This window comes from Hippoglossus hippoglossus, chromosome 1 (genome assembly GCF_009819705.1).
Source record: "Hippoglossus hippoglossus isolate fHipHip1 chromosome 1, fHipHip1.pri, whole genome shotgun sequence".
In the NCBI taxonomy this organism is placed as follows: Eukaryota; Metazoa; Chordata; class Actinopteri; order Pleuronectiformes; family Pleuronectidae; genus Hippoglossus; species Hippoglossus hippoglossus.
Window position 1 is genome coordinate 10,119,012 of NC_047151.1, and position 24,491 is coordinate 10,143,502.

Sequence of the window (24,491 nt, forward strand, 5' to 3'; positions counted from 1 at the left end):
GGCTGATTCAGTGACCGGTGCAGCGGTTGGCTATATAGTGACTATTTTTCACACTTATTTCTCATTTTCTCTGTGTGTTTATTCTTGTTGTTGTAATAGTTTAAAACAGTAATTGTACACCGTGGAAATGAAATAATCTGTTTTATTGTTGAAAGCTGTTGGTGTAAAATCAGAAATAAAAAAGACAAAACACAGTTGGTCTAGAAAGTAACTGAACTTTATTTCTATATAGAATATTTTACAATGAGTTGCAAATATAATAAAATACCATGAAATATAACCAGAAGTCCGTGGAACAGTCAAACATACAAAACACAGGAAGTATAATCTGCAACTGAAGCTCACTGTTAAAGTTTCAGGTATAAAGCATGAGGAGGAAGCAGGTTTAAATGTGTTTAACCTATTTTCCCTGCATTGTCAACTTTATTTACTTTTGTATACAAAAAAACAAACAATACATAATTAAAAAAGTACAAACATGCATTATGTAAAAACATTATATATAACATGAATATAAAGGAAAGAAAATGAAATAAAGAGGGGAGAAATAGTTTCTTGTTGTTCATTGAACATTTTATGATGAATATGGACATTTTATTACTTTTTGGGAGATCTTTGTCTGAAATATAGTAAAAGTTATTGGCTAACTTTGTGCATGTGAACTCCACCAAACAGAATCATTGAGTTTATAATGAGGTCAATGTTATAATCCTCCTACTTTCTCAAAGTGCAAATTCAAACTCAATCCAAATCCATAGAAAATGAAGATGACACGTACTGGTTCCCTGACTGACGTCCCAGCCGACCAATGAGTGCGCGCAGGGACGCAGCAGGCGGAGCCACACTCTCCTGCGGAGGCTGGGTGTCGCCTGACCGGATGATGACAGAAGTTTTTCTGTGTTAATGTCGCCACTTCAATATGCGATCGTCCAGCTCTTAAGCTGCTCGGGGCTCTGGGCGACGTCAGGACTCTAGGATCGGGACCTCCGCTGTGGTTGGATGAGATAGACGCGCAGACCGCTGCGCCATCTGGGAAGTTTTAGGCTTTGCTGTGGGAGCGAGCGACCCTCTCCGGTTCCCACTCGACCGGGGGGGAGAAGAAGACCCAGCTGGGCACACCGAGGTGCCGCGATGGGAAACCGGGGGATGGAAGACCTCATTCCCCTCATCAACAAGCTCCAGGACGCCTTCAGCTCCATCGGCCAGAGCTGCAACTTGGACCTGCCGCAGATAGCGGTGGTCGGCGGGCAGAGCGCAGGGAAGAGCTCGGTGCTGGAGAATTTCGTCGGCAGGTTGTAACGTTTATATCTTTTATTTGATTTATCTGATACGGCCAATGCGAATATTTCTTAGTTCAAGTCTGTTTTTTTTTCCTAATAATTCAAACCAGACTTTTGCGTAAAAGTCGCCAACTAAGCGCTCGGGTACGCGCTCTGTCTGTGCCTCCCAGTTCCTACTGTTTCCCCCCCTAACGGATTCTTTCCATTTTGGAGCTGAGCAATTCACGGTCGATAATTACGCATTTTACGCAAGAAAACAGCTGGTGTGACAAACAAACTCTGGAGGAGTGGGTTTAAAAAGGTGACTTTAGATTCAAATGAATCTGTGCAGTTAAAATGTGATTCCCTCAGCAGCCTCACATGAGCCTCATCCTGTCAAACATTTACAAAGTCTGCTTCTCCTCAAGATTACCTTCCCTGTGCACTAAATCCACCTTTATGGACGTCATATTACATAGGTCAGGTCAATGGTTTACTTTCAAGGGTCAGATACTAAAAATTGTTGGTTCCATTAACGAGGTCATTGTCATTAATAGATCAATAATTGGTGAGTGACACCGAAAGTATGAATGGAAGTGGCAGGGGTCTGTGCTCCCAGCATGCAAACACGTTTTCTCTTTGTGAGGTTGATGAGTCAGTTCCAAGGGAATTTCAATGAGCAGTTCTGGATCGTCCTGGATGACGAATCGCAGAAAGAACAACATTAATGCCACATGCTTGGCTCAGTCGGCCCAGTTTCCAACAATGTGGGGAAGAATCCCTTTTTTTTGTTTTACAGTCAAGACATTTCACAGGAATGAGGAAAGGGAAGGGGAAGAAGACATTGCTGCCGCTCAGGCCTAACCCACTGAAGATAGCAGCAGCAGCAGCAGCTAGCTCTATGTCTTCATCTCTAAGTCAGGGTAGAGCCACAAATGAGAGCACTTAACTGCTCGACATGTGAGAATGATTTCATTTGTTGTCCAAGAGATAGGGAATGTGGATTAGATGGACATGTCTCCTTTTTTCCCCCTGTTGCCTTTTGTGTCCGAGTCCCAAGCAGTGGCCGGGGGAGACAGTGGGGGCATTGATGTGTTTGTGCTGGGGTCATCAGTGATGTCACCAGCTGCACTGTCATGTGTATATGACACACTGGGCACCACATATACCCACAAAAGGGTATATGTTTGTTAATTAGGCCTGCGACATGCGGAGGTGTGGAGGCTGTGAGAACCCGTTTAAGTCAATCAAAGCCGCGACAGTTTTATTTCCATGACTGATTTAGTGTGTCCTTTTTATTTTCTTCTTAATGATTTTAGACCAAGTGTATATAGGATTGAATCATAGGCTGTATACAAAGACGGACAACATGGCTGCCCCCGAAAGTGAAGCCAAAGTGTTTCGATCGCCACCTGGTCGGGGGCATCAGAATTGGTCATAAATCCCGCCTCCTCCATGTTAATGGATGGGACATGGACCAAACTAAAAAGCCAGGGTGCACGTCAAGGGCATTTTTCACAAAGATGGTTTGTGTCATTTACGTAGTTCTCATCACACTGATGTTTGTTCAAGTGCAAATTATTCCGGTAAATTTGGTTTTAATTAGTTATTTGATGCTATTGACAGCTGAGACTGACTCTCGATTGTTGTGCATTTGTGTGTAGTGATTATTCAAATGAAACAAAGACTTTAAAAGGCTTAAAGTTTAAGTGTCACGAGCCAAGGAAGTTGGGAATAGTGCTGCACTTAACGATTATTGTCATTATTCATAAACCTTTTGATTGTGAAGTCTATAAACAGTAAAAAAAAAAACTAATGAACTGAAAATAATATGCTCTTTTTTTCTCATGTCAAGTAAAAAATAAAATGCATAACAGGAAGTTTAAATAAAATAAAGTGCTTAATAAAAAATAAAAAATTATTCTGAATGATTTATCGATACATTGGAAATGGATGGCGTCTGGGTTGGAATCTACAGTCTGCCTGCCCCTGGTAGTGACACCTGGTCTAGAATATAAAATGTCTAAAAACAGTGTCAGACAAACAGCCCAGAGGTATTTATTCTGCAATAATGTTTAACCAAAAATGACCACGCCTTCACATTTAAATAGTAAATGTTTGTCAGCAGACGTTCACGGAACACATGACTTCATGATTGAATTGATGAACTGTGTTGCTGGTAATCATCATAGTTCTTATTTGCTTTCATAAGTGACAGGAAGAGATGAGGAAAGAGGATGGGAATCACAGTTGTGTAACTTCCTGACTGCTCTGTCAGCAGTGGACAACAGGCAAAGTGTGTGTGTGTGTGTGTGTGTGTGTGTGTGTGTGTGTGTGTGTGTGTGTGTGTGTGTGTGTGTGTGTGTGTGTGTGTGTGTGTGTGTGTGTGTGTGTGTGTGTGTGTGTGTGTGTGTGTGTGTGTGTGTGTGTGTGTGTGTGTGTGTGTGTGTGTGTGTGTGTGTGTGTGTGTGTGTGTGGCCAAAGCTATACCAGTGACCTGGCAAACACACAGACAGACACACACACACACACACACACACACACACACACAGACATGTTGGCATGGCTCGGAGAGATGTGTTGCCACTGACCTGGAACTGATCACAGCTCTATTGAACAGGAGTTTCCATTCTCATGAACGTGTGTAACGTGAACAGAGGGAGACGCTCCTGTAACTCTGCACTATTTTTAATGGATAGGGTTGTAAGTCCATCTTGGTCTTGTATGAATAATGCACCCGCTGACATAGAGGCCTGCATACGTGATTAAAGGAAGTATAGGGAGGCAAAGTAGAGCCTGGCGTTTAATTTAAGTATAAGCAGACAAATATGCAGTATTTTGATATCATTTGAAAATGAAATACTTTTCCTTTTTTGTGTTTATTTCTTTTCAGCTCTTTTGTATTTATTTTAACGATTCATCATGTATCAGGATAGTGAATCTAGGCCGCGCTCGGCCAAAACGGACATTTTCTTGTCAATATCCTTTCCCCCAGTGTATGTTTGTTAAACCTCACTTCTGTTTCTCCCTCAGGGACTTTTTGCCCAGAGGATCTGGTATTGTCACCCGTCGTCCTCTCATCCTCCAGCTGGTTAACAGTAAAGCAGGCAAGTTGCACGCATTACTGGTTAAATGTTTTTTATTCTCTTTAATCATCACAAAACTAAAAACTAACAAGGCTAAAGCAAAGAGAATCAAGTGGGTTATAGCCATATTACATACCATCCACATGACATACGGATCATGTAGTTATACACATGCAAATGTTCACATGAACGTTTGGGCAGATGTGTACATCGTCTTATAATAGTTATGAACTTTATTTGCATAGCATAATTCAGGCATAAATGCAACACTGAGTACATTATGATAGAAGACTAAAAACAATAAAAAATATGATGAGATTAAACAGGTCAAAACACTTCAGGAATAAGCAGTATATTATATTAGCTAGAATGTAGCTCAGTTCATATCTCCGCAAAGCCCCTACAGTGTCTATATGAAACACATTCAATTGTCAAATTGCACACACTCATAAATATCAGTTCTTTCATCAAGATCCATAATTTATTCTATAAATAAGATATATAAATATATAAAAACAATATAAACATTGATGATCTCAGTGTTACAGAAAGTGAAAACTATTTCCTGGATGTGCCCCCTGATCCAGATCTGCTGTATATTTTCCCCTGGCCCAAACCACATCTGTCTACCAAGTTTCGTGGTAATCCGTCCAGTAGCTTTGTGCTGTGCTGTGATTAAAAGCAGGATGAGACAAAACATCTAAGTCAGGAGAAGTCTACAGTAAAAACATTTGTTTCAAGGGTTCTGTTGAGAATGTCAATAGATTAACAAGTCTAAAAATTACAATATTAACAATAATACAATATAATATAAAATTGAGTATTTTCTATATACTTTGTATACACATCTCTCGTTCATGTCTCTCTTGTCTGCATTTCTCATTTTCACCATGTAGAATATGCCGAGTTCCTGCACTGTAAGGGCCGCAAGTTTGTGGACTTTGAAGAAGTCCGTCAGGAGATCGAAGCAGAGACCGAGCGTATCACCGGCTCCAACAAGGGCATCTCCCCGGTCCCCATCAACCTCCGTGTCTACTCCCCTAATGGTAACACACACATGCACACGCTGTGAAAACGTATTGTGTTGTAGTGGTGAGTTTTCAACCTCTGTCTGACTGAGTCCTTCCTTCCTGTGAACTCAGTGCTGAATCTGACCCTGATCGACCTGCCGGGGATGACCAAAGTGGCGGTGGGGGACCAGCCTCAGGACATCGAGCACCAGATCAGAGAAATGCTGCTGCAGTTCATCACTAAGGAGAGCTGCCTGATCCTGGCCGTCACCCCGGCCAACAGTGACCTGGCCAACTCTGACGCCCTCAAAATAGCCAAGGAGGTGGACCCTCAGGGTAAGATCATGTTGATGTGTGTGTCTTTTGATATTGGTATGTTTCTAAACGGAGCCATTATTTGCTCTAATCCGACACTGAGTCACTGAGTCACCAGACCACACTAAGTCTTTCCAGCTGGATCTTGCAGCCATTTGTTCTCATCTTCTTTCTATTAATCTTTGCCTCGGCGCAGGCTCATTAGAATAATTACAGTTACGTTGTTAAAGACTTTCCGACAGCATCGATGAAGAGATATAATTAAATGTAATTATCCCTTTTATTCAATGCAGAGGATCTTTTTAAACAATTTCTATGTAATATGATAATGACTACATACTGTTTGTCTGCTGTGGACCGACAGTTTAGCAGTTTTACTAAATTATCACTTGACACTTTTTAAACAGGAATTTCACCTCACACTGATAGAAGAAAATAGTTGAACCAACTTTAAGAAATTACTTCAACTGGTAACACACGAATGAATTAGGTATGTGCAAATAGAAGTTATTTTAACAGAATTGATAACTTTAATATAACCTTAATCTTCTTTTTTCTTCTTTTTGCAGCATACACATACCTCAAAGGTTACTTTGTTATATTCACATGTTTTACACAAGTTATTTTGGTTGTTGCTGGCACATGAGCACTTTGAGCTGTGCTAGTGTCAATTTGTCCCTCTCATAATGAACTTTTTTCTTTTCACCATTTGATCAAAATGTCCTTTAAAATTACATTCTCATCAGTCGTAGCCGCAGTTTAGGTTAAGTACGAATAAGCTGCAAGGTTTTGAAACTACATCAGGGTAGCAACACAGTATGGGTTCAGTCAGACATCATTTGAAATGTTTATTACAGCAGCAGAACATGGAGATGGGCATTTAGGTTCTTGTTACATAGAGACAATGGAGAGTGGTGAACTAATATCCTCAGCCCCCTGCTGGAGCCTGCAGGTGGATGCTGGGGGGGTGGTGTTGGGGTTGAAACAACAAGCAGCAATGCTGACGTAGAACACCAGAGGTATTGACAGACAAAGGGAGACATGGGAAACCTTTGCAGCTTCATGTAGACCTCCTATAGACTGGGAGTGTGTCAGTGGTAGAGGACTGTGGATAGTGCAGTAGAGCAGTGCGGCTAGAGTTGACTTCCTGCCTCGCAAACATCCCTCCCCTTTCTTCAAATTAAACTGGCTAAATAATGTCATTAAACTGTGTGTGTTCATCCCAAACCCCTCTTCTTCCATCTGTGGATATCAGAGCATCAGTCTTACCTGTGACACTTTGTTCTTTAGGTCTGCGGACCATTGGTGTGATCACTAAGCTGGACCTGATGGACGAAGGGACAGATGCACAGGACATCCTGGAAAACAAACTTCTGCCGCTGCGCAGAGGTGAGACCACACACATATTTTAAATGCTCTCTTTAACTCCACCAATTTACAAAACAGTGGAATACTTGCAGAGATGGGACAGAAGTTGACAACATGTTTTTATTTCATTTTGGCAAGTCTTAAGATCAGAACAGTCACTTTTTTAAGCAGACCCACAGGGACAGATATCCCAACACACAGATATTTACCACCAGGGTGTGGTACTCAGTTTATCAGACACACACAACTGCCAGTGACATATTATTTGAGGTGTTTCTCCTGTAATATTAAGCATTGGCTTTGAAATTTAACAGTTAAATTGATTGAATTGTTTGTGAGTTTCATTGTGTTCACATCCGATTAACAAAACCTTCTTACACTTAATAATAATAATATGATTATATTTGATTTATGGAGCACTTGGAGCAATTGAACAGACTAGTCAGGAAATCATAGATCCACAGTTTCTGGGGGCAAAAAGAAAAAAAATATATAACCTCAAATTATTATACAACATTTGCTCTGTTCCAGTTGAGGCTCTTTTAGTCCTCTACTGCAGCTGGTTTCACTTTTTGCTCAATTTGGTCATTGGATCCACTATTCAGAAATTAAGCCATTTGGGGCATCTTACACTCAAGTCTGTTCTTCAGTCAAGGTTTTCTTTTTCATTCTCCTGTTGGTCTGTGTTTTTCCTCAGGTTACATCGGGGTGGTGAACCGCAGTCAAAAGGACATCGATGGGAAGAAAGACATCCGGGTTGCTTTGGCTGCTGAGAGGAAGTTCTTCCTGTCCCATCCTGCATACAGACACATTGCAGAACGCATGGGCACACCTCACCTGCAGAAGACCCTCAACCAGGTGAGACACACAATGACCATATGTACACACGTACATACAAGCACAGGGACTGATTTATAAAGGGATACTTTTTTTCCTGGGATGTTATCATTTGTGCATCAATGTGTTGTCTCATGTGGAGATTTGCTGCACTGACTTTAGTCACATTAGATAATTTAACAAGTACATGTGGATGCTATAAAATTTAAATTCAATACCAGAATGAACTTGTCTTTGAATATTTTTTCACTTATATTTTTCTCCAGCAACTTACCAATCACATCCGCGACACGTTGCCGGGGTTACGTAGCAAGCTGCAAAGCCAGCTGCTGTCGCTGGAGAAGGAGGTGGAGGAGTACAAGAACTTCCGCCCTGACGACCCCACACGCAAGACCAAGGCCTTACTTCAGTCAGTCCCTACGCATTCAGGTTCAGGCACATGAGTACATTCTTGCAAAAAGTTATGACATTTCCCTTAAACTACGCACAATCTACAGGATGGTGCAGCAGTTTGGTGTCGACTTTGAGAAGTGCATCGAGGGGTCTGGAGATCAGGTGGACACCTCCAACCTGTCCGGTGGAGCCAAGATCAACCGCATCTTTCACGAGCGCTTCCCATTCGAGCTGGTGAAGGTGAATGTTATTATTGTTATTATTAGTATTAGAGATTTCAATAATTACATTCGATTCATATTAAAGTCATAGCCATCATTGTATTTATCATTTAATTTGTTAAAGATTTGTTCTCTTTTGTTATGATTTATATTTTTTATATATTATTATTTTTAGTAGTAGTAATATTTTTTTTTATAAATGTCATTGTTTACATTAAAGTCATATATTTTTATATTTGTCATTTGATTTGTTAAGGAATTGCTCTATATTCATATGATTTTTATTATTATTATTTTTGTGATTCTTAGTATTATGTTTTGGAATTTTCATTATCACATTAAAGTCATATATTTAGATATTTGTCGTTTAATGTGGCAAAGAACTGCTTTTATTCTCCTGTATACTTGTCCTGATGTAGTCATCTGTAGAATGCTGGTGTCACACTGTAGCTATACTGCCTAAATTCTCATAACTCCAATAAAAGAAAGGGCACTCAGATTTTTCTTATAATGCTTTCTGTCCGTGTGTGTCAGTGTAACGAGTGGCACTGAACAGTAGAATTTATTTTACAAAGAACATGTCAAATCTCTGTGTGTTTTCGCGCTGTGCCTCAGATGGAGTTTGATGAGAAGGAGCTGAGGAAAGAGATCAGCTATGCCATCAAGAACATCCACGGTGTCAGGCAAGTTGAGACAGACTGCAGACAAAACATTTGTCTACTGACCTGTGTGTCTGCTTTTTTGTTTGTCAGCTTCATAAAGACGTACAGTCTTCTCTGTCTTCAACTGTCAGTGTCTGTGTCCATTTAATGTGCTGACCATCTGTCAGTCTGTCTTTACTTTCTTTTATCTGTGACCAGTTTTTATTTACTCCTCCTGCCTGCTCGTGGGCCGTATGTCCGTCTTCTTCTCCACCTCCTCAAGTTCTTCTTCCACTTCTTACCATCTTGTCGTCCTCAGTGTCTGTCTGCTCACGTCGTCCCTGTCTTTTAGCCTGTCTCACACTTTCCCTTTTTGTGTCTTTCTGTCCCCCTCTCCTGCTCCGTGTCTCCATGTGTGTCTTGTCTGTATGTCCTCCAGGACAGGCCTCTTCACCCCTGACCTGGCGTTTGAGGCCATAGTGAAAAAGCAGATCATTAAGCTGAAAGAGCCGTGTCTGAAATGCATCGACCTGGTCATCCAGGAGCTCATCAACACAGTCAGACAGTGCACCAATAAGGTATCACTGCATGGTCTCCTGCCTGGCTGCCACACCCGTACATACACACCACATAGACTGAGCAACTTCTGGGCTGCTGCTGGGGGCCATTTTGGGGCCACACAATTCTGTAAAGCCACAGTTATGGAATGAAAAATATGGTGCAGGAATTCAAACAGGGGACTTCATTTTCACAGCCCTGCTTTGAAGTTTGCTTGAGCAAGTATCAGTAGATATAGCTGAATGTCCTGTGTGTACTGGTGTGGTGTCAGAAGCAGACAGATTGTTACACATTCCTGTGTAAGTTCATTGCAAAACAAGCTGCAGGCTTGGTTTGAAGCTACAGCTTAAACAAGAGTCTATAGTCGTGCTAGCAGCACTATAGGGGCTTGACTTAAGCACAGTGTTGTTTTAACTAAATGCTAATGTCAGCGTACAAAGCATGTTCAACATGTGTATTGTTTACCATCTTTGTTCAGCATGTTAGCATTTGTAGAAGTAGAAAGGCGCTTGGAGAACGCATTCCTCCACCAAGGCTAACTCCTGGATCTGCCCTTTTATCCAGATATGCTCCAAATGCATTCTTCCGTGCCTTGTGCCCAACCCCTTCTCAATATTTCATGGACATCAGTTAAGCAGTTTTTGCATAATCCTGCTTACAAACAAACAACCATCTAATGTAATAATGCTGAGACAAATAGGAAGACTAGAAGGGCTCTGAGAGTACAAACCTCCACAGAGGATAATGCCCTGTCTCACCACGTCAAAGCAGTGTTTCCCAATAATTATCAAGACTGTGGTGTTCCGCCATGTTCTAATTTGTCCTGCCACAGTTTCATAATTAGCCCAAAAAAATGTTCATAATAAAACAAGAGATCTCTAGCTTGGGGTTTTGGTCCGTAGCTGCATTGTATAGCTGTGTGCAGAAGGTGGCGATAGAGGAAAAGTTAAAGAAGCAACACAGTCATTCGGCCTCATCCTCTGGGAACCGTAATCGTCTGAACAATTCATGGAAATCCTGCAAACATTTGTTGAGATATTTTATTCTGGACCAAAGTGTCGCACTGACCAGTCATAGAGTCACAGGCTTACATGGCTAAGAAGCTGCAGAATGACTCTTAACATACACACAGACAGGTAGAAGAAACTGCAATGAACATGTATGAGAACCTGCAGCTTGTTTGTGTTCTGAACATGAAGTAGAACTAACCAAATGCTTGTTTGTTTTTGTTTTTTTCTTTCTTTTCCCTCTTGAAACTCTTTGTTTCCCCAAAACTCTCCCATCCAACTTGGGCGTCCATTTTTTTCTACCACCGTTCCCTTTGTCCTCGCCGTGGCCCATGCTACACCTCCTTACATTAAACATCCAACGCCAACGACGCCTCGCCACAGGACAGGCCTGTTCACCCCTGACTTGGCGTTTGAGGCTATAGTGAAAAAGCAGGTCATTAAGCTGAAAGACCCCTGTCTGAAATGCGTTGACCTCGTCGTCACCGAGCTTGTCACCCTGATCAGGAAGTGCACTGAAAAGGTAAACGGGAAGAGCGGAGAGACCGATTTGAATGAAGTGATGAATAGAGACAGGCAGAAAGAGAATGGAGTGAAGGGGAAATAAATGGCAGCAAAGAGCAAAGATTGATTCAGTGCAGTCAAAGAAAATAAAAAAAATCAACTGAACTAACTTGTCTATGTCTAGTGTTGTTGATCGTTGCCCCCCCCCTCCACTGCTTTGGCGCTTCACCCAACTTCCTGTGGTTCCCGCTTAAATGACAAAACTAGGAGACCTTCCCTGTTCTGATCCTGGACCCGCACCCGTACCCCATCATGCACTGCGACCTGTGAAATAACCACCCCTCACCCTGCCTCACTCCCCAAATCAGATCCCCACTCCCACACTAAGAAATGTGGCTGATTCTAAAATGGCACAACAGTGGCTGTTCTTCACCCTGTCCTGTCAAAGGTGATTTGTGTGTATTTTACCTGTGATACACCCCTTTCTGCACCAGTGACACCAATAATAAAACCCCCGGCAGATCTCCACCAGACCACACTCAATCTTCACCTCCTTCTGGACTCAAACCTGACTCCTCATTCCTCCCTGATTTGTTGAGACTCTCTTACAGCTTGAGATCATTAAACACTAACACTGATCTTAATTCACTATCACATTGCAACTCAGATTCTATGTCAACATCTTCAACCTGTAACCTGAAGTCTCAAGCTGATAGTGAAGTCATTAGTGCATGCCTCCTCACTCTTTGTGTCTTGCCTAATATTTTTTTGTATATGCAGCATATTTACTGTCAGTGGTTGGGTGTAACTGCTTATGTGGATATAGTGTTGTGCAAGTCACGGTGCCTGCAGCAGTGTGTGTGTGGGTGTGTGCATCTACAGCTGGGCTCGTACCCTCGACTAAGAGAAGAGACGGAGAGGATCGTCACCACCTATGTCAGAGAGCGAGACAGCAAGACCAAAGACCAGGTGTGTGTGTTTGTGTGTGTGTGTGTGTGTGTGTGAGAGAGAGAACAAGAGTTGCAGTCTACCTATAAAGTTGTCGTTTGCTTTTTTTGTGCACATAAAAACTTGTCCTGTTTCTCTCGTCAGGTGCTGCTGCTGATCGACATCGAGCTCTCTTACATCAACACTAACCATGAGGACTTCATCGGATTTGCCAAGTAAGACTCAGCTGCAGATACTGATTAATGATGAGTTAATACTACGTTTCACTAGGCCTAGGATCAGCAGAGATGGAGGTCCGTCTGAAAATATCTAGGAAATAATTCGATCTTTGGATCTCCTCAAAACAAGTAAAAAACAAAACACACCAAAAAATATTATAAAAGCATAGTGAATAAAAGAATAAAAACACTCAAATTTAGATGAGCCTATTGAGGAATGGGAGATCAAGCAAGTGATCTCAACGCTCAAAAATAATAAAAGCCCAGGACCAGATGGATATATTAATGAATTTTATAAAACCTTTAAGGATATGTTATCACCACTGTTGCTAAAAGCATACCACCATGCATTAGAATCTAAAACTATGGCACCGTCTTGGAAAGAGGCCACTATAGTGGTAATTCATAAAGAAGGTAAAGACCCCACAGAGTGCCAATCCTACAGACCGATATCACTGCTGAACGGGGATCTGCGCATTCTAACAGCAATCTTAGCAAGAAGAGTCAATCACATAATCACTGAAATGATCCACCCTGATCAGACGGGATTCATCACTGGAAGATACTATGGCGATAACTTACGACGCTTATTAAACATTATATCTCATCAAAAAGAAGAGAAATCGGAATAAATGATTATGTCCCTAGATGCTCAAAAAGCATTTGACGGGGTATCATGGCAATATTTATTCCAAACACTAAAACGGTTCAAATTTGGCCCCAACTTTTTAAATTGGATACAAACATTATAATCATCACCACAGGCAGCTGTTAAAGTTAATGGATATAGATCACAAAGATTCACACTGGAACGCGGCTGCAGACAAGGCTGCCCTTTATCACCCCTGCTGTTCGCAATTAGTATCAAACCCTTGGCCCAGCTCATCCGAGATGATAACAAAATAAAAGGGACTGTAATACATAAAGAAGAGCATAAAATATCTCTTTACGCTGATGATGTATTATTATATCTGACGCAACCTGCATCAACTATACCACATCTAAAGGAACTCATCTCACAGTATGGATACTACTTAGGATACAAGGTAAATGTGGAAAAAACAGAGGCTATGGATGTCAATGGTAACATCTCAAGAATTGTAAAACTCCAAAGTGGATTTAAGTGGCCAAAAGACAGTATAAAATACCTTGGCATATACATCCCCCCATCCTTACAGAATTTGTACGAGGCCAATTATAGTAAAATAATTCGGTGCATTGATAGTGACCTGGAACGATGGTCTACGCTCCCTCTGTCCCTGCTCGGTCGTGTTGAAAGTATTCCCATGAATGTTCTGCCCAGACTTCTCTACTTATTTCAGATGCTACCTATAGAAATTCCAAAATCCGTTTTTGATAACCTGGATAAAATAATTTCCAAATTTATCTGGCAAAAAAAGCGCCCTAGAATTAGACTTTACAACTATCTAAGGTAAACGGAGGCCTTAAACTTCCAAACTTAAAATATTACTTCTGGGCTGCACAAATGAAACCTTTGATAGTGTGGATTCAGAATAGCACATACACTCGCTGGCTTAATATTGAGAAAAACCTATGGTCAGAGGCCTTACAAAACTTGCCTTTTTTAGATGCACCCATAAAAGAACTGGCAGAGTGGACTAAGATCACTCTTAAAATCTGGAACAAAATACAGACCGCTTTTGGGCTTCCGAAGTTAATTTCATCACTAACAAGCATTGGATCTATGAAGACCTTCACACCTAACAATCTAGACACGGGCTTTAGAAAGTGGTCAGATATGGGATTGGTTTACCTGCACCAGCTATTTAATGAGGACAACCTCAAGACATTCGAGCAGCTGAAAAAGGATTTTGATCTCCCCAAAACAGATTTCTTCAGATATCTGCAATTGAGAACTTTTCTAACAACACACAAAGAGTGGGGAAAGCTTTTAAAACGTACCCCTTTTAGAGGGGTTCTTAATAGAAATACAGATGGGGAACGAAGATAAGAAAACAATAAGTAAACTATATAACATATTTCTATCTATGAATCTACATAATTTCCTACAGATAAAGCAGAGATGGGAAGCGGAAATGAACAAGGTCATACCACAGAATACCTGGGAGGGGATGTGTACAGAGGCACACCTAGTTACAAATTCAAACACCTGGAGGGAATTTAAATGGAAAATAATTACCAGATTCTTCAGAACACCAGAAATATTAGCCAAGATGGGCCCGACGCATTCCAACTTGTGTTGGCGGAATACTGGAGAGAAGTCTTTGATGCCCTCAAAGAGATATTCCAACAGGACAGTAGTACTATTGGGAGTGATGCCTGAAGGCCTGGACGGGAGGGCCAAAGAATACCTGCTAAACATACTACTCACCGCAGCATTGAAGTGTATAACCATCAAATGGTTAAAACCAGACCCCCCCACATACAATATATGGACCCAAAAAGTATGGGACATCTACCAAATGGAGTGGACAATTACTATTTCTTCATCCCTGGTTTTATTTTAATTTAATTTAATTTAAAAAAAATTTATTTTAATTTAATTAATTATGTATGTAATCAATCATTTATTCTTATTCTTATCCCCCCTCTTTTTCTCTTGGAGTGAGCACTATTTGATGTTTGTTGTTCTTTCTATGCGTTGCACACTGTACCTGAATATCATGTATATCAATACTATATACAGTTGAAAAATAAAAAAGAAAGTAACTGTCTGAAAAGAAAGTAACTGTCTGAAAATGCATATTGTTTTGTTGAAAACTAAATAAAAAATAAGTTAAAAAAAACAAAAAAACACTCAAATTCAAGCATGACCACCCACTACAATAATAACAACTAGAATTAGGAAAAAATCCGGGAATGTGGATAAAAGTATGTCAGCTTATAAAGGAAACGGTAAAAAGGCCCTTGGCAGAGGATCTCTAGGTGTGAGCAGGGTGGTATATGGCAATAAAAGCTCTGTGATATACTGAGGAGTCAGACCATTAAGTGCCCAATTGTAAGTACTTAAAATGACCTTAAAATCAATTCTAAAATGGACTGGGTGTCAGTGTAAAGAGGCTCAAAGCGGGGTGATGAGTTCCAACCTGTTTACTCTGGTTAAAACCGTTCAGTTCACTTCTGTACTGTCTGAGGACGCTCTCCAGATTTTCTATCAAGGCAAGTAGAGTGTTGCAGTGGTCCAGGTGTGATGAGATAAAAGCATGTAAAATAGTTTCTGTATCTTTAAATGTGACACAGGGAGAATTCTATGTTCCTTAATTGATAAACACATGTTCTCCGTCCCATGCTCTGTAACATCAGCCAGCCAGTACAGAGGGAAAACATAGATAAGTGGGGACAATGATGGTTTGAATCACTTACTGTGGACACATACTGGACACCAATAAGTGAACACTATAACTTCACTGATATCAGGCTCTAACCTGCACTAAAGAAGTTGGGGAGATGGGAATGGATCAATCCTTTCAATATATAATATGTAACAAATCCTCATTAAAATGTCAAAAAAAATGTCAGTCTCTGGGTCTTTAAGGGTGACGGGGGTCAGGATATAGTGCTCATTAAAATATAAACTGTACCATGTGATACCATATTTCTATTCCTTCATTCTTTAATCTGATCAATTAGTTTGTCTTTGTCTTGCTGTGAATACGTATTTCTAGCAGAGTTGACATCACTGTTTCCCTCTCCTGTAGTGCCCAGCAGAGAACTGCTGCTAACACTACCAAGAAGAGAGTCATGCCTAACCAGGTAAATAAACAGACACCAAAAACAGCCCATAGAAAAGCCTCACACCACTGTAGCACCATAGCAGCTGCTTTTCCTGCTGTTTGCTTTATTTCCTGTTCTTTCTGACATTGTCTCAGCCCATCATCACTGGTGCCCTACGTTGCTCCACATTTACGTACTCTTGTCTGTGCCCCTCTTGTCTTCCCTCTTTATTTCCCTTTCCTCTTTTCTCCTCTTCTGTTCCTCCTTTTTATGGCCCAGGGAGAGATTCTTGTAAGTACCGTACCCCACGCACCTCCACTGGTCACATCCTCTTTGGGTGGGTGGGGGAGTCCACGGTCAGTCAAGAGATTGGTGCTCCTTGCTGAAAGGGAAGTGAAAGAGCTGGTTGTACTGTGAGAACCAGATACTTTGTTTCAAGTGGTGGCCAGATTCTGGCACTTCTTTCTCATGACAATTTTGTACCCAGTGAATACACCAGCAAAGTTTCCTCAACCCAGGAATCTAACTAACTAACTTCTAACTATTTGGGACTGATGATTTAAGTTCTGTGTTTTAAACCAGGCTTGTTTTTGTGGGGGCTTTGGATACAGTTTTTAAATCTGTCTGAAATTGCTTGACACTTATTTTTTTCATATAACTAGAATAGCACTCAGTAGAGCGTATACCTCCATGAAGGCTCAACAGTCCCCTTCAATGCAATCAAGCTGCACCAAATTAAACACAATCTTAAATATCTGTCCCCTAAAAAATGTTTTTAATCAAGAGCCATTAAAATGCGAAGATCCAACCTACCTCTCAATGTAAAAAAAATCCTGGATCCTGCCACCCTTCCACCAAGTTCCATAAACCAGCTCAGTAGTTCTTGTATTAATCCTACTAACAGACAAATAAACAGCGATGACAATGTAACCTCCCTGGTGGAGGTAAAAACATAAGACAGGTAGTTTGTGGTACTTTGTTAATTATGTGTATAGGATTTCACATAGAGAGACAATTAGATAACATGGAAATGTCTCGTCTCCAGACAGCCTACTCTGAAGGGTCTGGAGTAAACGCACACAGACACAGAACGGAGCGTGTACTGTGTGAAAAGAAGTAAAAACACATTATTCCTTTTATGAATGAAAAGAGTCATAAGAAATAAAACAACCCTGACATGACTCTGGGGCTTTGATGCTACAACCTTACTTGATCTGGTATAACCAATAGTTAATATTAGCTGGTAGCTAATGAGCAAACTCTGGGCAGATGGTGCTGTGCACAACTACACACTGGTTCTTAGCACTCACAAAGTTCAAGAAGCAGCTCCCAGACACCAAATCACATGAGAACAAAATCTACCTTTTCTTTATTAGGAGAGAGAAAGGGAGGACATATGGGCCATGGTGATGTGTCGTGGTTAGAACTGTTGCCTCACAGCATGAAGGTTCCCGGTTCGAGCTGGGTGTTTGTCTGTGTAGGCTTCCTCCCACAGTCCAACATGCAGATTGGGATTGAAGCCTCTAAATTGTCTGTCTCTGTATGTTGCCCCTGTGATACGCTGGTTACCCGGTGTCAGCAGGATTGGGTCCAGCTTTCCCTCAAGAGGATATAGATAATGGATGGATGGATGGAGGAGAGAACATTCGTATTTCTCGTCATATCATATCATCTTTAAAATGCAAAAAAAAAAGTTTTTGACGAGAGATTGTGCAGACTTCGAGTGTGGACATTTCAAACATGTATAAATATGTTGCTTCAGACATGGTTGAACAACATGTTATACATCATACATCACCCTACAGCCAGAACTGGTGAAACGTACCTTCTCTGGTCATAAGCTGCAGCCTCCATTTACTCCCTAACGTCCACTGAGCTGCTAGAACTAAATGTGTTATTCGTCTACGATGCAGTTCTTCCTTCTTCTCCTGATGGATCTTGCTTCTGTCTGAAAAACAGAAGAACATTTTTCAGCCACAGCATCAAAATGTCATCTTCATGTGGAGGTGGACTTGATGTGGTGACATCCACTTCTATAACACACCCTTGGTTACAACAGTCAGACCAGAGTTCTGCATATGTCTGCTTATTGTCCTTGTGTGTCTCTTCCCTTTGTCTTCTGTCAGTCTTGCAAAGAGAGGGATGCAGAGAAGGTGACTTCACATTGAAACCTGTCATCATTTGTCTGTGATGTTTTTTTACTGCTACAGATACTGTCTGGTTTTTTTCAATGGTGAATCCCACTGCTCTTCAGTGGCTGTTGTGCTGTTTTCAATGTTGATACTATACATTTTGGGGTTTCAGCTGTTTGTAGTGTTAAGCGTTTGCTTGCTGTGGATCTACATTTCTCCTCTGGTAGGTTGTGTGTTGTATAGTCAACTGTTGGACTCTCATGTGCAGGTGATCCGCAGAGGCTGGCTCACCATCAACATCAGTATCATGAAGGGAGGATCCAAGGACTACTGGTTCGTCCTGACGGCCGAGTCTCTCTCCTGGTATAAAGATGAGGAGGTAAGGCGGCTTGCGTGATAACAAATGCAGAAATACCTGTATTTTAATCTCCTTTTCTCTGTGGCATGATTAGAGGAAGATGTCCCGGTCATTTAGTGTGATTACTTTGTAGCGACACCCTCTGCAGCCACATGTGGAAATAAATTCTATAGGGCTGGGGGTCCGAACGTTTGAGTGATTTTTATGTAGAGAAAAAACAAAGAATGTGTTGAGTGGAGCTCTGACTGTGTAGTTCCACTCATGAGCCGTGTCTTAATTCAGAGGCTGCATCCTTCGTAGGACGCGGTGGACCCGGCGCATGAACAGAGCCTCCTCCGTGGGCTGAGTAGAGTGTGAGGGCCGGACCAAAATGAGACGGTCTGGTCTACAGAGGATTTCCGTATTCAGCACTTTAACAGATGAAGCCTGATACTCAAGCGTTGCATGTTTCATCACTTGCCGGAGCCATTACCTCTATGAAAAATGGTTTGTCAGTGAAGCGCAATGAATCCTGGGATAGGCTGGGAAGGATCCACCTGTTGGAGCTTTCGTTTCTTGGGGATGGACGGATTCATTTGATGGTTGAATGCACTTATTGTAAGTCGCTTTGGATAAAAGCATCAGCTAAATGAAATGTAAAAGAAGCCCTCGAAATAGGACGGCCTAGTCCCTCTGCTGTGATACAGCCCCTGAATTGAGACACAGCTACTGAACTGAAACCCAACTGAATTGGGGATATTACCCATGATCGCCGGCTTCCTGAACCAGAACAGCTGCCACTGTATCAACTAAACCAAACTCTGTTAAGAAGTTTCCTCGCTGAATATTTAGATAAATGCTGGATTTTAATGACTTCTAAGTCTTTTTAACTAATCTACAGTTCAGCATTACTCTTGAACTGATTCTGGCAATTCAAGCTGCGACTCCCCCGTCTTATTGTACATGTAAAGAAATGTCTTCAGGTTCCTCTGGTGTTGCCGGTGTTTTTGAAGTGAATTCTGGGTTTCTTCATTATTGTTTATCACGACACTGCCGTGTGTTTAATCAGGAGAAAGAGAAGAAGTACATGCTGCCTCTGGACAACCTGAAGCTGAGAGATGTGGAGAAAGGCTTCATGTCCAGCAAACACGTCTTCGCCATCTTCAACACTGAACAGAGGTGAGGATTCTGCCTAAAACAACAGTGTTTATGGCGTTCATCTGTTTTCATCCGATTTAATAGCTGTGCATGTGTCTCCCACAGGAATGTCTACAAAGACCTGCGTCAGATTGAGCTGGCGTGTGACACTCAGGAGGATGTTGACAGCTGGAAGGCTTCGTTCCTCAGAGCGGGTGTTTACCCAGAGAAGGACCAGGTATGCGAGAGTGTATTCACATTTTAAATCCAATTAGGAGAGAATGAACAAAATGTTTTTGCCGTGCACAATATGAGATGGATAATAGAAAGTGGCATCCCGGTGGAGGGCGGGGTGGTGAAGTGAGTCCATTTGGTGCCTAGACTTATCGTGATGTCATCAATGCTGAAAGGAGCCGAGGCCGAGCTGAGAACAGAACATTGCTTTGTCATAAATATTGTTGTCTGCATTTGTTGTCGTAGCTTCTAGACAAAGTGTTAAACTCATATACGTATCATTTTATTTCTTTAAATAATAGGATTTATTATGTTGAGATATATATATATTTTTTTTTTTCTCAGAGTTTGTTTGCAAAGTGCTATAACAAGAATTGCACTCAGTAGATCACGTAACCTCCGCCAAGGCCCAACAGTCCCCTTATGACCACATATAATTCACTAGAGCCAGCTTTTTATTGGGATCTGCATCAAATTGCTCACAATCATAAATATCAGTCCCCCCTAACTGGTTCTTCCCTGACCCATGTCACACCCTTCCACCAAGTTTCATGCTGATTTGTTTAGTAGTTTTCTGTTTAGAGTAATCTCTTTGGTGGCGCTAATGACACAGTATTATTCTGTTAATTGCTGATTCTGTACACTTCCCTGCTGAATCAGGAGGTTCACTGCCAGGGATCATCACTTGAATATTCAACATACATAAAACTTCTCATCCAGCATTTAAAAACAACTCTGGTGTTTCCAAATGTGTTCCCTTTCCTCAAAAAGACTTGGGGGTCATCGTTACTGTGAAGTGTTGAGTGAATAGAAGTCTAAAACAGAGAAAACCAAATGTACAGGGAGATGTACTTAGTTATTCTACTTAATTAGAGTAGACCCGAGCGCCGAGTCGTACCGCTGTCCGATCACACAAATAAAAAAAATCACCTCATCGTCTTTTCTTCTTCTCTGTCTTTGTCTCCTCAAGCCTGAGAACGAAGATGCGATGAATCCGAGCGACACCGTGTCCATGGACCCTCAGCTGGAGCGCCAAGTGGAGACCATCCGCAACCTGGTGGACTCCTACATCGGCATCGTCAACAAGTCCATCAGAGACCTCATGCCCAAGACCATCATGCACCTCATGATCAACAGCGTACGTCCTTGTCCTTATCTGTCTCTTGCTTTTTCTGTAAAGGTTCTCAGTTCTAGAGGAGTATAAAAAGTCATTTATCAGTAACAAAGGTCAGTCCTTACTGTAATAATCTTTTTTTTCCACCCCCGACTCCAGGCGAAGGACTTCATCCACTCGGAGCTGCTGGCCTATCTGTACTCAGCAGGAGACCAGGGCAGTTTGATGGAGGAGTCAGCGGAGCAGGCTCAGAGGAGAGATGAGATGCTGAGGATGTATCATGCTCTGAAAGAGGCCCTGGTCCTCATTGGAGACATAAGCACCACCACTATTTCTACACCTGTGCCTCCACCAGTGGACGACACCTGGATGGCCAAGGAGCCAAGGTAACAATAAAAAAAAACTATGAAAAACTGCAGGAATGCACACAAGTTCTTACCATAATGTTTGTAATATAAATGTCAGGGTTGACATTTAAACAAATGTGTTATCAAAACTAAAGGAATGTATTTAATAATGCATGTTATTATATAAGCAGGCAGTATATACAATTATTATAAAAGTTATTAATTTCAGGCAAAATATTTATTATTAATGTATTCTGAAATGAACTCTATTCCCATAGTATTACAACTTGATTCTCGTAAATTTGAGACTTTATTCTTGTGAATTTATATTTTTAAATAATAATAAAATAACATATCTCATGTTCAACTGTTCTAAAACTCTCTACTCTACTAAGAATTCTGTCCCTGTTTCTCAGTCCTCCTGCAGCATCCCGCCCGGCCTCAGCAACAGCGCCCCCTCCCAGCCGACCCCCAAATGTGAGGGGGCCCACCGCGGGGCCTCCAGCCCCCCTCAATCCCTCACCAGCGTTTGGAGTGCCGCCTGTGCCTTCTCGACCCGGCCCTCCACCGGGGCAGACGGCCTATGCTGGAGACGCCAATTCCAGTTCTGTGCCTCTTGTCCCATCGAGGCCAGCCCGCGTGCCTCCGGCGCTGCCGCCGGGGATTCCCAGGTAAGACCCCTCATGTTCTGTGCACACACACACACACACACACTCACACACTCACATACACAACATTTAATACTTGCTAGTTGTGGCTTTGGCATTGCTGGTGAAGGGTTGTTCTGTGCATTGTGACTTTTGGTGATTTTGGAAGGATTGGTGCATGACTTTCTCATGATATTTTGCCTTGCATGTTTCATCCCTCCCTCCCTCCCTCCCTCCCTCCCTCCCTCTTTCTCCCCTCTCTTCCTGCAGCAGAAGACCCCCGGCTGCTCCCAACCGACCCACTGTCATACGTCCTTCAGAGCCCTCCCTGCTTGACTAGAAACACACACATTTACATGTTTATAATTCCTGATGCTGTTTCAGTATGTAATTTTGTAACTTCCTGTGTAGGTAGCTGTATTTTAACATGTTGAAATGTTCTGCTTTCATTGTAATGAAAAGGGATACATTTGATGATTTTACTGACTTGCAGGTCATGAATCAAGCAGGTCATCTTGGATTTTTGTTTCATTTGAAATGAAATGTGCCTTAAAACAATGTATGATTCTTATAACTTTTTTATATATTGGTAAAGAAACACATTTAGAAATAATTTTACTTGCTAATGTTTTGTCAGTAATTTTACACACTAAGCACCTCAGTAAGTAGGCAGCACTTTTTGATAAAAGTCCTTTTGCTCCTAGTTTTTTTGGTAGATCTATAAAGTCAGCCTTCAAATGAGCTTATAAAAATTGACCAATGTATGATACATCTTAGCTTCAGCTTGATTACTTTATTACATGTATGGATAGGCGTTAGTATTCTTCCTTTGTGGGCCAATGAAACATGAGACGCAGGAGGAGGAAGGTCGGGCGCTGCAGCAGTGGGATGTTTTACGGTGCGTTACTGATAATTACACAGTAGGTGACCTTGCCCAGCCAAACGTCCTCAGACTGTTACCTCTCACAGCTCGGTGATAAAGGGCCTCCAGCACAAATAACTTTATTACTTCAAAAAGCATCATCTTAAAAAGCCATAGTGGGGGGAAAAAAGATAATGTAAAGGGCCTCTATGTATAAAGTGATGGACTGAATAAAAGCATAGAAAAAGACAGTGTGGTATCTGGTGCTTCTACTTGCTTTTTTTTCTTTGCTTCATTTCCTTCCTCAAGCCTTTCTCTGGCGTTCTTTTTCTTATTATTTCTTGCATCTCTCATGCACTGCACCGTTTCCGTGCACAAACAGTTGACAGCTCATGTGATATGATCAGTGCATCGCTCAGATCAGAACCGTCTGATTTGCATAATAGTGAAACGCAGAGAGCCGAGCATCCACAAGAACGTTTCACTTTTCTGTGCGCAGACTGGCGTGACCTTCTGTCCTTACTGTATGATGGAGCTGTGAGTCACCATGGTAACAGTGGTTGCCAGTGGCAACACAGAGTAAAGATAGAGTTACATATGGCTTTTGTGTTGTGACTGGAGGTATGCTATCCCACTCCTTTATTTTCTGGAAATCTTTTCCATCCCCATAATGTTTGTGTTACTGCTCAACAAATGATCTGGGAACTGAAGTGGAAATCTTCACGGCCTTCTCCTAATCATCTTCTCCTCACACAGGCGACCTCCACAAGTCCCCTCTCGTCCCAACCACTGGTGAAGGAAACAGACGTTGCTCACTCACACTAGGACTCAGTCAGCAGGAGCTGGAGGAGTCTGCTCAGTTTGATATGAAGGTTATCAGAAGTTTAAGTGCATGAAAAAGTCTCCGTTGTCTACAGCTGTTTTAGTTTGACACTGAAGGAAGGGAAAGGTGCAGAAACAATTGGTGTAAATTATGACAGTGGCTGGAAAGTATTGTCAACAATTTAAAAGTGATCTAACTGCAAGTGACATAATAAATATTCTGGTCATCAGTGTACATACAGGTGTGATATTTAGTTATTTAGCTATTTCCAGCTTTTAATGTCGACTGTGTATCAATTATCATGCGTTTTCTCTGTGTCTATACATACTTTGTCTCATGAGTTTGCTTCCTCACTTAAAATCTGTGAAATCAGAGCAAAGAAGTCAAATGAGGAACAAGAAAAACCGCATTGCGTTTGTATGCCTCCGCCAACCAGTTCAGTTTACATGTACATATTTCTACATACTTTTCCACTAGGCAAAAAATGCACTTTGTGAGGTCACTATGACCTTTGACCACCAAAATCCAATCCGTTCATCCTTGAGTAAAAGTGAATATTTGTACCTAATTTGAGGAAATTCCCACCAGGCAATCTTGAGATATCGTGTTCACGGGAATGGGATTAAAGGACGGACGAACAGATGGACAAAGTGAAAACGTACTGCCTCAGGCCACTGGCAGTCGCTGGCACAGAGGCATAAAAAGATCAGGAAACTGCATATTGACATGGTCCACATACAGAACTGTATGTTGTTATATCCAAAGCTAGATGCAACTAAATGCTACACACTGAACCT

The 24,491-nt window shown here is 41.6% G+C and overlaps 1 protein-coding gene across 8 annotated transcripts; it reads left to right on the forward strand.

Moving 5' to 3' along the window:
- The first annotated feature begins 844 nt into the window (after positions 1 to 844).
- LOC117756742 (dynamin-2-like) lies at positions 845 to 23,122 on the forward strand. 8 transcript variants are annotated; one of them, XM_034580166.1, is made up of 21 exons: positions 846 to 1,292; positions 4,293 to 4,366; positions 5,242 to 5,391; positions 5,488 to 5,691; positions 6,961 to 7,059; positions 7,736 to 7,896; positions 8,142 to 8,284; positions 8,373 to 8,508; positions 9,105 to 9,172; positions 11,080 to 11,218; positions 12,082 to 12,168; positions 12,292 to 12,362; positions 16,046 to 16,100; positions 16,341 to 16,352; positions 18,462 to 18,572; positions 19,600 to 19,709; positions 19,794 to 19,905; positions 20,872 to 21,039; positions 21,175 to 21,401; positions 21,779 to 22,033; positions 22,283 to 23,122. In XM_034580166.1, the coding sequence occupies exons 1-21, from the start codon at positions 1,132 to 1,134 to the stop codon at positions 22,347 to 22,349; spliced, it is 2,610 nt and encodes an 869-aa protein (XP_034436057.1). In that variant the 5' UTR covers positions 846 to 1,131; the 3' UTR covers positions 22,350 to 23,122. The 8 variants fall into 8 exon arrangements, with proteins under 8 accessions (XP_034437182.1, XP_034436057.1, XP_034433690.1 ...); XM_034577799.1 differs by lacking the exon at positions 11,080 to 11,218 and adding an exon at positions 9,570 to 9,708 and having other exon boundaries at positions 847 to 1,292; positions 22,280 to 23,122; XM_034579322.1 differs by lacking the exon at positions 11,080 to 11,218 and adding an exon at positions 9,570 to 9,708 and having other exon boundaries at positions 847 to 1,292.
- The last annotated feature ends 1,369 nt before the right edge of the window (positions 23,123 to 24,491 follow it).

Bases quoted from the DNA above. Each gene is read 5' to 3' on its own strand.
- LOC117756742 (XM_034577799.1), top strand. From the start codon at position 1,132: ATGGGAAACCGGGGGATGGAAGACCTCATTCCCCTCATCAACAAGCTC. The intron at 9,709-12,081 runs GTATCACTGCAT...GTGCATCTACAG, and splicing joins TCAGACAGTGCACCAATAAG to CTGGGCTCGTACCCTCGACT. The intron at 18,573-19,599 runs GTAAGGCGGCTT...GTGTTTAATCAG, and splicing joins CCTGGTATAAAGATGAGGAG to GAGAAAGAGAAGAAGTACAT.